The 11,264-nt window shown below is 38.3% G+C and overlaps 1 protein-coding gene across 24 annotated transcripts in view; it reads left to right on the top strand.

The window, feature by feature from the left end:
- Positions 1 to 2,215: 2,215 nt before the first annotated feature.
- Positions 2,216 to 11,264, top strand: part of CCDC66 (coiled-coil domain containing 66) — a 48,526-nt gene continuing 39,477 nt past the window's right edge. For 4 of the 24 annotated variants that reach the window (XR_011526899.1, XM_070574897.1, XM_070574893.1 and 1 more), the window contains exons 1-2: positions 2,276 to 2,366; positions 4,006 to 4,070. Coding sequence is in view for 6 of the 24 variants with exons in the window: in XM_070574897.1 (XP_070430998.1) it covers positions 4,068 to 4,070 (3 nt within the window). In the remaining 18 variants the exon portion in view is untranslated. Of the gene's footprint in view, positions 2,820 to 4,005; positions 4,071 to 4,753; positions 4,780 to 11,264 lie in introns of all 24 variants that reach the window. The other 20 variants (XM_070574913.1, XM_070574910.1, XM_070574902.1 and 17 more) reach the window with 11 other exon arrangements.

The raw sequence follows: 11,264 nt of genomic DNA, 5'->3' as shown, positions 1-11,264 counted from the left end.
TACCGCTTAATGAGTACAGACTTTCTGTTTGGGGTGATGAAAAAGTTTGGGAAATAGGTAGTGGTGATGGTTGCACAACATTGCGTCTCTGAATTGTACACTTGAAAATAGTTAAAATAGCAAATTTGGTTGTAGATATCTCCACAATAAAAAACAAAAGATGTAGGCACAAGCCTCGTGGTGTAGTGGTCAAGTTCACGTGCTCCGCTTTGGCAGCCCAGGGTTTGCAGGTTTGGATCCTGGGTGCAAACCTACACACTGCTCATCAAGCCATGCTGTGGAGACATCCCTCGTACAAAATAGAGGAAGATTGGCACAGATGTTAGCTCAGCGACAATCTTCCTCCAGCAAAAAGAGGAAGACTGGCAACAGATGTTAGCTCAGGGCCAATCTTCCTTACAAAAAAATATATATATGTGTGTGTGTAAAGGTTTGATAAGCATTCATTAATAAATATACTATGTTGTTTTTCTGGACAGAAAGAGAGAAAGGATACTTAACAACGAAATGCAATGTGTAATCTTTGCTTGGCTCTCACTTTCTAAATAAAAAGCTATAGAAGATATTCTTAGGAGAAGTGGGGAAAATTAAACAGGGATGGAAAATTGGATATTATCACTAAGTTGCTAATTTTCCTAGGTGTAATAATAGTGCTATGGTTAGATAGGAGAATGTCTTATTTTTAGGAGACACATGCTTTAATGTTTAAGGGTGGAGTGTCTATAACTTATTTGCAAATAGTGATGCAAAAAAAGGTGGGTTGTGTGGGTGGGTGTAGGCGGATGGGTGTGCCATGTGTAGAGTGAGAGAGAGGAAGAGAGGAAAGCAAATGTAACAAAACATTAACGATTGTCAAATCTAGGCAGAGGATACATAGGTGTTTGTTGTACTATTCTGTCATTTTTAAATTTAAAACATTTTCATGATAAAAGTTAGAAACAAGATAAAATTTTAAAAGTCACACCACTCTACCTCCCAGAAATAGTCCTATTGGTCTAAACATGTTGGTTTAAATCCTTTTAGCCTTTTTTTCTATGTATAGATGAGTATTCCTTAAAATACAAACAAAGAACAACACAGGATCAAATGTACGTTGCTACCTGTTCATTTAGTCACTCAGGTAAATTAACAAACGTTTAAGTATATTCTCCACAGGCCAGGTACATAAATGAATGTTAAAAGATCTCTTTGAGCTTTCACTGAATGTCCCATGAGAATTCAACGTGTCTCATTTATTACAATAGTTTATAAAAGTTGTGTAAGAGCAGATAGATGAAAAAAATGTGAAATTTCAGTAACTGCTGTATAATCTAGGGGCATCCTCTTCATGAAATACCATTCAGTCAAATTTAATAAAGTTATCACTGGCATTTTTCACTTTTGCTGTTCATTCATTTAACAAATATCTACCGTCTACTCTGCTAGTACCACGTGCTCTGGCTATAGAGGTGTTTAAGACACAACAGTCTGCCCCTCTGAAGCTCATTCCGACCGTAGGATCTCAAATGCATTAATACCCTGGTAGAAAGGGTAGAGACCGGGGAGTCAGAGAATGGCTTCCTAATTCACCTACCAGTGGATTCCAGAGGAGCTTCGTCGAGGAAGTGACTACAAATCGAGATTTGAAAAATGAATAGGAGTTAGTCTCATATAACACTAGTTTGGAACACGGGCTCTGAGATTAAACTGCTTGATGGTGACCCTGGGCAAATTGCTTAACCTCTCTGTGCCTCAAGGATAATGTTGTACAGTTTAAATAACACACATAAGGCACTTAGATACAAGTCTGGCACATAAGAGCTAAAGTTCTTGAGCACTTGTGAACGTTGCTGCTATTTAAAAAGAGCTACAACATGCTAGGCTTCATGCCGAGGTCACTGCAAGAAACCACACATACCCAGTACCTGCCCGAAGAATCTCTCCCCAGAACCCTCCGCTCCGCGCCCCCCTCCCCAACTTATTTTATACTAAAGTCTCTCTTCCAAATATATAGAAAATGTTAATTTCCTAAAAACGTTTATGCTTTTTGTTTCTCCGTATTTTTGTCACCTCCACCCGAGCTCAGGCATTTCTCTGAGGGCTCCCTGTGAACTCCAGAGGCCACAACCCCCAGGACCCAAAGCCTGTACTACCCAAGCGTAGGAACACTGGTCCCGGACGTGCAGAAAGAAGCTGTGGCCTTTGCAGCCCCGCCCCCGCTGAGCGCACCCGCCAGCATTCCCAATCCTGATTGGGCCGCTCTTCCAGCTCGCCGGCATCACTCTATCCAATCGGCGTGGTGCTTGTTGAGCGGCGGCGGCAACCGACGTACACAGTGGGCCTGAGCGTTTTGTGGGGTGAGCCAGATATCGGACCATGAACTTGGGGTAAGCTGAGGCGAAAACGGTAGTCGTCAGAGGAGAGGGATTGAGGCTAGGTTGGCCCTTGGAGTCCTTCGCAGGGAACCTTCCGGACCTGCCCTCGTCCAAGCGGCGGTGCCCAGCTCCCTGAAAGGGCGAGGGGGCCGGGTCGGCCTTTGCTGGGTCGCTTTTCCACTTCGTAACTCGCGTGTAAACTGTCAGAGACAACCTTTCCGCCCCCTCGTTTACCTCGGGGTGGGAAGGGAGGAGAGGCAGGGAGGAGAGGAGGTAAACGGTGAGGGCACACGGAGCGAGGAAGCTTAGCGGCCTTTCAGAGGGAAATCCTGGCCCAGACCCCTGGTTCTTCGTGACCCGGTCTTTGGCGTCTCCAGATGTCGGAGCCCCCGGATAGTGATCGCCCGCCGTGCGGGTAACCGAGGCTTCTCGAGGAGTCGATGTAGTACCCCTACTAGGCCTTCAGTAAGTGGCGGTTGAATAAATAAAAAAGACTTGCATGGTTTTCATCACTGGGAAGTTTAACATTTTAAGATGAAAAAGTCACCAAACTCAGACTACGGCGCGTTTAGCAAATGAATTTTACGTTCTAGAATCTAGGGATATAAAAATAACTAAGACAGTCAGCCCCTGAAGGAGTTTACGGCGCTGTAGTGCTGAACAGATAGGCTGTACGGTTTCATTCAAGGCCTTTGAGTTTCAGCCAACGGAAACAGGAGCTGTTAGTAACCCTGTAATAGGGAACCCCGTAAAACCCATTCTTTCAGGCTTTTAATAAAGAAGTTGAGGTGGTTTGATTTCCGCTGCCTTAGCAACACCGCGCGTTTCGTGTTCCTGATCACACCGTTCCTAACTCTCTCTTGCTTGACTGACCCGCTGGATTTAGTTTCTCTTGGATGTCACTTTTGTTCCCGTTGATGTTTGTTGACAAGCATCTTTTTTTCCCCTTCTTAGTAAAACAGTGAATTGGCTATGGACTCCTGTTTCTGTTTTCAGTGGGGTTTTTATTTGGACCTTAACAGATGTACAAATTTCGTTGGCAACGTCTACCCTTGTACCTTTGTGCTCTTGGATTTGACATGCACAAATAAAGTATAGCAGCCAAAACTTATAATAAACATAATTTATTGTTGTAATCATAACAAAAGTGTCATTAAATGTGAATATGTATTAGTTGAAAGATTCAAAATAGAGTGGAACTCTGTGCTCAAGCAGTTAATAACCCTGGTGTCAGTGCTATAGCTCGTTTTCAAATAATGCTCTGTCTCACCACAGACTGTGTTAGATCATTATGAAACTAACAAGTGGTAGATATGTTTTGCTGTTTTAACTTAGGAAGAGTTTTGGTAACAGCATTTTTTCCAGTGTAGAGTTATAAGAGTTAAATGATAGTGTGATAACAATTTTGTTTATCAGTAACAAAATGAAGTTTCAGGTAAGAGATAAATTCTTTGTACTATTGGAAAGTTTCTGTAGTTTTCAATCTTATCTTGGATTGAAAAATGTCTTTAATTAAAAGAATGGTTCAGTATTTACAAGATTCTTGTATAAACTCAAAAGAACAAACTAACTTTCAAGGTTCAAATGAACACTTCTGGCTACATAAAATGTTGCTGTTTCTCAAAAATGACAACTTTCTTTTATTTTGCAGAGATGGTTTAAAGCTTGAAACTGAATTATTGGATGGAAAAACCAAGCTAATATTGTCCCCATATGGTATGCTGTGTTACTAGAAATGTAAAATGTTAACTTTTAAATTCCTACATAAAATTTGTACTGGTTTAACAGACTTTTTGCTTGTAATAAAGTGATATTTAAATGATACTTTGAAAGAAGTTGTTTCCCCTAAATTCCTCAAATTTACTTTTAGCAAAGTAAAATCAGATTACATCACTGCTTACCACTGTCAGTATTTATTTATAAAATTTAATGTTCCAGTATATTCCATGTGTAATGTATGTCTTCATTATATTTGCATGTAGCAAATATCCTTATTGCCTAATGTAAATCTAGGTGAAACTTATGTAATTATGTTCTGTGCATGTAAAGAATGTATTATTTGAGAAAATTAAATTTATAGTAAGACTTCACTTGCTAAAGTTATTTTTAGTATTAGTTTTAAAACTTAGATTATACTTTGCTTGTCTTCTCATTCACGTTATTTTCTCTTTTCCTGATCTGTTTATAGTTTTACCTTGGAAAATAAAAAAAAATGAAATAGAAATACTTGAACCACACTGTAAAAGTTAGAACCCCCAGATAGGACCTAGGCTTAGTTATTTTGTGGTTAATATTTCTACTTATTATCTTCTTATAACAATACTAATTAAAATTTTCTTTTATAACTGTCTTAGTATGTTTTCAGTTGATAGTTTAGTAATTTTTTTTTTCTTTTGTAGAACATAAATCAAAAATTTCTGTGAAGGTAAGCCAAATGACTTTGACCTGACCTGTTTTCAAGTGTAAATGTGGTTTTCTTTAGAGTGGTTTGAAAATAATTCCTGTCAAAATATTATAAGGGGTTTGGAATGATAGTGAGAAGTTATTGTTCCCTTGCTTTCAGCCTAGTCCTTTCACAGAAATGGAATCATAATTTTTCAGTTTAAAAAGCCTTTTAGAACTCTTTTCTCTACATCAGTGCTGTCTTGAAAAGCTTTCTGTGATGATGGATATGTTCTGAAATCAGTGCTGAACAATATGTAGACAGCCATTAGCCATATGTGGTTATTGAGCACTTAAAATGTGACTAGTATGGCTAATAAAGTGAATTTTTAATTTGATTTACTTTTTAATTTTAATAGCTACCCTACTGGAAGTGCAGCTCCTGAGATGTTTAAAAATCAATATTCAGACTTTAAAACAATGTATTTTACTTTTCGTACTCAGATTCCATTTTCCCTCAGTGAAAGGGTGTAGTTGATTCACAGATTCTTACATGCATTTAGCTTTCTCTTTTAAGAGATCACACTTGAGCTTAATGATAATTTTCTTTTTAAATTATTTTTCTTTGTCAAGAACCCATAGTGCCTTTACTGCTTTAAAAACTTTTCGATACCACTAGTTTTCTTGTTCCTTATTTTTCCATTTTTAGATTAACATCAGCAGAAATTTCTACTCTCTTCTTCCGTAACTTACTGTAGCTCCTTTTTTCCTTTATCTTTGCAGCATCTTAAAGTCTTTCTTTGCAGGTGTGTGAATAGGACCCAGTTTGGATGATGTGGCACTTTTCTCTTCAACTCTGAGCCCTTGATGGCTTTGCTGTTTCTTCCAGGTTTAATCAAAGTGGAGAGGTTGCTTGAGTACCCAGCTTATTAATCACTTGATAAACAAGTGATGATGATCAGAGTAATTCCACAAGCTACCTATAAAAATTATTTCTCTATATATGGTATATAGTTATATACCTGTGTGTTCTCTTAATCACAGAATGTATATTTTTTCCTTGCCCTACCCTGTTAAAATATTGCAACTAACTTCTTACTTCAGTCATATTAACAAATACAGTGCCCCTTTTCAAGTTCCTAGATAAAAAAGCTACTTGTAATAGTTGATTTCTCTCTTCCCCTGGCCTCTATTCTCTTTCACATATTTCATCTTCCATTGATGTCTTTGATGGATTTGTTATAGTTACTACATTTCTGAAGACTTCATTGTCTTTTTTTGTTTTTTTAAAGATTGGCACCTTAACATCTCTTGCCAATCTATTTTTCTTCTTCTCCTTCGCCCCAAAGCCCCCCAGTACATAGTTATATATTCTAGTTGTGAGTGCCTCTAGTTGTGCTGTGTGGGACACCACCTCAGCATGGCCTGATGAACAGTGCCATGTCCATGCCCAGGATCTGAACTAATAAAACCCTGGGCTGCCAAAGCGTAGCAGGCGAACTTAACCACTCAGCCATGGGGTCGGCCCCTTCATTGTCTTTTTAACCAACTTAGAACATCTGGAGATTTTAACCAACTTAGAACATCTGGAGATTTCCCTTTCATGCCTATAAAAAACAGTTACTAGTCTTAGACTTTGGATAGAGTCATTACAAAATTCTGTCAGCAGTCACAGGATATGTTATTCTAGGATTCTTCTTTTCAGAGTAACTAATATGTCTCAGCTGATGATGATCTTAAATTATCTACTGTCTTAAGGCAGGTTGTTTGGTTTATTCCTCTTTCTTTGGGGGTTCCAGAATACTGATGCATGGTAACTATGTGAGGGGACGGATATATGTTAATTAGCTTGATTGTGGTGAATATTTCACTGTATACATATATCAAATTATCAAGTTGTACACCTTAAATATATACAATTTTTAACCATCAGTTATACCTCAGTAAAGTTGGAAAAAATAGTGATGTAACCTAAGTCTATTGATTTTATTTCAAGGAGCTCCTCTCCCTTTATTTATAAAGATCTTCCTCATTCCTTTCTTTGCTCTTCACAGAAGACAAAAACCGAAAACAGTAGTACTTTTCTTCCTTTTTTGTTTTAATAAGTTTTTAATCTCACAATTCTGCAGCTATATGTTGAGTTTTCTATGAATTATTCACATATTCTCTCTTCGTGGTGCTTTTCTTTCCTTCTACTGGGGTAAGCGCCTGAGTGACTACAAGACCTATCTATAGTTCTGATTTTCCCCTTTCTCATAGGTTGAATTACTGTCGTCTACATAGTGTGCTCTTTAAACACAACTGAACTCTGTCTCATCATCAAGTTTAACACGTGTGGTCAGAGTATTGTCTTGATTCTATCAAAATCTCTTCTGTATTTTTCTTTAATCTGTGCTAATGCATATGAAGTAAAGATGATTACCAGCCTAATTTCCTAAGTTTATGAGAAGAGAAATGAAAGAAATATTAATGATTCAGTGTCATAAGTAATGTATAAATTCTAAACTCTTTATACTTAACATTGTCTCACAAATTAATCGAAATATAAAACATTTAAAAATTTTTCACATGTATTTCTGCATGTGAGAATCAGAGTAGTGATGCACTAAAGGATGTATACAGTATTATCACTAGGTAACACATATCTTAAAATATTACTCTTCCCTGATTCTTTCTGGCCTTGGGAACCTGACCCCATATAAATTGTGAAGTCGTCCAATATTAAATGCATTGGACAGTGTTTTTATATTATGAAGAATATTGGTGGAACTAAAATTAGGTAAAAGGGCAACGTTCTACATAAAAATGTTTATGACATGAAGACACTGTTTGATCTATTAAAATTCATCTAATTCAGTAGATACTTGGGGAAATAATTTGAGCCAGACAGCTTTTTCCTATTAAGTAACCTGAACATAACTGAATAGTTATTTGGTAGTTCACAATGTTTTGCTGCCTCCGTTCATTGTTCTTCTCTGGTGTTAAACTGCAAAAGACTATTCAGAATTGAGCTGAACGTATATTGACCTCATGCCAGATCATTGCTCTCCCACCCCCCCTTTAATTAAGTAAATATTTTTAGAAGACTTTCTGTATATTATTTCTGGTGTAAGTGGAATGTGGCAAAATAATTCTAGTTAAATTAGAGCTCCAATCAGTAGGTTTCTGTTTAACAAGGATTAACTGTAGCTGTGAAATTCCAGTGTGTGTGTAGAGCTCCATTCTTGGCTTTATTTGTTCTGTGACTGTGAGAGAAAAAAATGAGTAAAACCTAGGCCCTGTTTCCTGGAAGTGGGGATATCAGTCAGGTAAATAACTATATAAGACAAGTAGAATAAAATGTGTGCCATGTAGGGTTATAAAAAGAAGAAAACATTGGAAAGAGCTGCTGTTTGTTTTTTGAGGAGAGCAGGGAATGCCTCATAAATGAGGTGACATTTTAATTAGAACTGAAAGATGAAGGGTATATTTATAGTCGAAGTAGGGAAGTATGCTCTAAGCTCAGAGGAAATGGTGTGCAAAATAACTGAGATAGCATAATTTGCATTTGGGGAGAAATGTGTGCCTGAGGAGGAAGTGTAGAACATAAAGCTTAGGGGGGTTACAGTCATGAAGAGTTGAAATGTATACTCAGAGAGTCTGAACTTACTTGATTTGGATTTAAGGAGTATTAAAGAATTTTTGAAAAGTGGACTAGATATGGTTTAATTTGTATTGTAGGAAAGGGCTTCAGGCAGCTCTGTGAAGGACAGATTATCATAACAGGGAGACAAGTGAAGGGCCAATTATAGTAGTCCAGGGAGAGTCTTACAAGGCCCTGAACTTGTATGATGGCTAAACAGAATGGAAAGAAGGGGACAGAAATGAGAGACTTAAGATATGTAAAGGGAATGCACTGCACTTCTTAGCAGTTTTGAGTGAGAAACTGCTTACTCAAATTAGAGAAACAAAATGCTCAACTGTTAATGACCCAAAAAGAGGCCAGTTTGAGTCAGAAGGTTGAGACTAGTAGGAGCTGTAGTAGTTGGAGACTAACTGAGGTGGTAGGGCTTAGCTGTGTAAACTACGTGCAGTCTGCTGATAATTTGCTTAACCCACACAGTGGTTTTCAAAAACTAGACTGAGTTGCCAGTGTCTAAAAATTGGAAAATTTAATATAAAATCTGGCATTCTTCGTTCTCTTGAAATATTGGAGGATCTAACCAGTAGACTCAGATTCCCATTTGGCAGTGTAGGCTGGTTCTGAGTGGTGGCTGCTTCCTTTAGATAGAAAAGTGCTCTTCAGTTCATCGTAGTTCCCACTCAGCCTAGGTATTTGTTAGACACCTCTCACTTAGAGAATTAGTTATATTAAAATAGCTGCAGGGATGGGAGGGTAAAAAGGCACTTTAGATTGTGGTATTGGTATTATCAAAAGCCTAAAGCCAGGAATAAATAGGGTATAGGGTGAGGTGAAAAGGATAAAGAGATCTTGTGGCTGATATTACAGGTACATTTTGAAAAGTAGGGTGAAATGCTATTAGCTAATTGGTCAAAGTATGGTTGGATATTATGTAATTTATTGAAAGACAAGGGAACTTGGGATATGAAAAGCCAGATGAAAGCGATATGGCATCTACCCCAATCCTTGATGGCAAGAATCTTGTCTTATTCATCTTTACACTTCCAATTTTTTTTCCCCATAGTGGTGAGCACATAGAAAGCCACACTTAATATTGAGTGAATGGCTGTTGAATTATTTTAGGTTAGTTGGGTTTGCATAAATGTACAGTGGGTTAAATAGGAGCTAGATTTGAGATAGGCAGGCTATAATCTAGTAGTGTGGTAATGGAAACTCTGCATTTAGGCTTATTGTCAAGTAAATGGTGAGAAAAAGATATTTGGAAGAAAGAAATGACCAATACTTGCTAGTCACCTGAAGAAGATCATGAAGGAGAAGGACAAGAGTCAAAGGTGACTCCATGGTTACTGGTCTGAATGATTAGATCAACAGTGCCACAGAAATGGGATATATTAGAAAGGAGACCTAATTTGGGGGAGAGAGATAAAGAATTCAGTCTTTAAAGTGATATAGTTGAGGCTAGTCATTCAACAAAATTTACTGAATACCTACTGTGTTCTACTCACTGTTCCAGTTACTGGGGATACAGCAGTGGACAAAGCAGACAAAAATTTGCCCTGTGGAGTTTACATTAGAAAGGAATGGAATGGGCAGACAATAAGCAGAATAAATACAGAACATTACAAGATGAAAGGTGCTATAGAGAAAAAGAGAAAGGGAAGAGGCACAGTCACTTCAGGGGCACAGGAACCTTGGGAAAAGGGAGTGCTAGGGAGGTGGGAGTGAGAGTAGAGCAGGAAACCTGCACTTTTAAATAGAGTGGCCAGAGAAGACCTCCCTGAATGATATTGGAGGAGAGATTTGAAGGAGATGAGGCACTGAGCCGTGTAGAATCTGAAAGAAGAATGTGCCAGGTAGAGGGATTGACTGATGCTAAGGCCTAGGACTGGAGGTTCTTGTTGTGTTCAAGGAATAACCAAGAAGCCCATGTGGCTGGAGGCTAAGAGATAGAAAATGAGATCAGAGATCAGGTAATGGGGACAAAGGAAGAATGCTGCACAAATCAGTAGGTCTTTTTTGGTCATAGTGAGAAGTTCAGCCTTTCCTCCAAGTAAGATGGGAAGCTGTTGGAAGCTTTTGAAGAGTGACATGATCTAACTTACATATTAAGGTAATCACTGTGGCTGCTGGGTTGAGAATAGTCTAGGGAGCAAGGGTAGAAGCAGGAAAACCAGTTAGAAGATTTTCAGTAATTCAGGCAAGTGCTGATAATGGCTTGGAGCAGAGGGGTAGCAAGAGAGATGTTCAGGAGTGGTCAGATTCAGGATATATTTTGAAGATGGGGCAAAACAAGGTTTGATGACAAGTTAAATGTGGCATGTGAGAGAAGAGTCAAGATAATTCCAAAATTTTTGGTATGAGTAACTGAGGTGGGAAAGACTGAAGGGAGGAAGTTATGTAGGCGATATCAAGAGTTCAGTTTTGGACATGCTGAATTTGAAATGTCTGTTAGAAACCCAGTGGATGTGTTGGATAGACAGATGGAACCTGAAGTTAGGGGAGAGGTCCATTCTAGAGACACAAGTTTGGGAATCATCAGCATATGGATAATATTTAGAGCCACAAGAATAAATAACATTACCAAGTGAATGAGGGAACTTAGAGAAGATATCCTGGGACTGAGCCCTGAGCACTCCAACTTTAAGAGGTCTGAGAGAAAAGGAGGAGCCATTGAAGACTGAGAAGGAGCAGCAAGAAGAACCAGGATTGTGGAGTCCTGGAAGTGGAGTAGAGAAAGTGTTTCAAAATGGAAGGAATAAACAGCTGTGTCAGATGCTGCTTATAGGTCTAGTAAGGAGAGGATTTGAGAATTGGTCACTGAACTTAGCAATGTAGAAGTTATTAATGACCTTGATGCACAGTTTTGGTGGAGTGATATGGATGAAAGCTTGGTTGGAATGGGATTA

Source organism: Equus przewalskii, chromosome 15 (assembly GCF_037783145.1).
Source record: "Equus przewalskii isolate Varuska chromosome 15, EquPr2, whole genome shotgun sequence".
In the NCBI taxonomy this organism is placed as follows: domain Eukaryota; kingdom Metazoa; phylum Chordata; class Mammalia; order Perissodactyla; family Equidae; genus Equus; species Equus przewalskii.
Note: the sequence above shows the minus strand (reverse complement) of the source record. Positions and strands in the feature narration are given on the sequence as shown.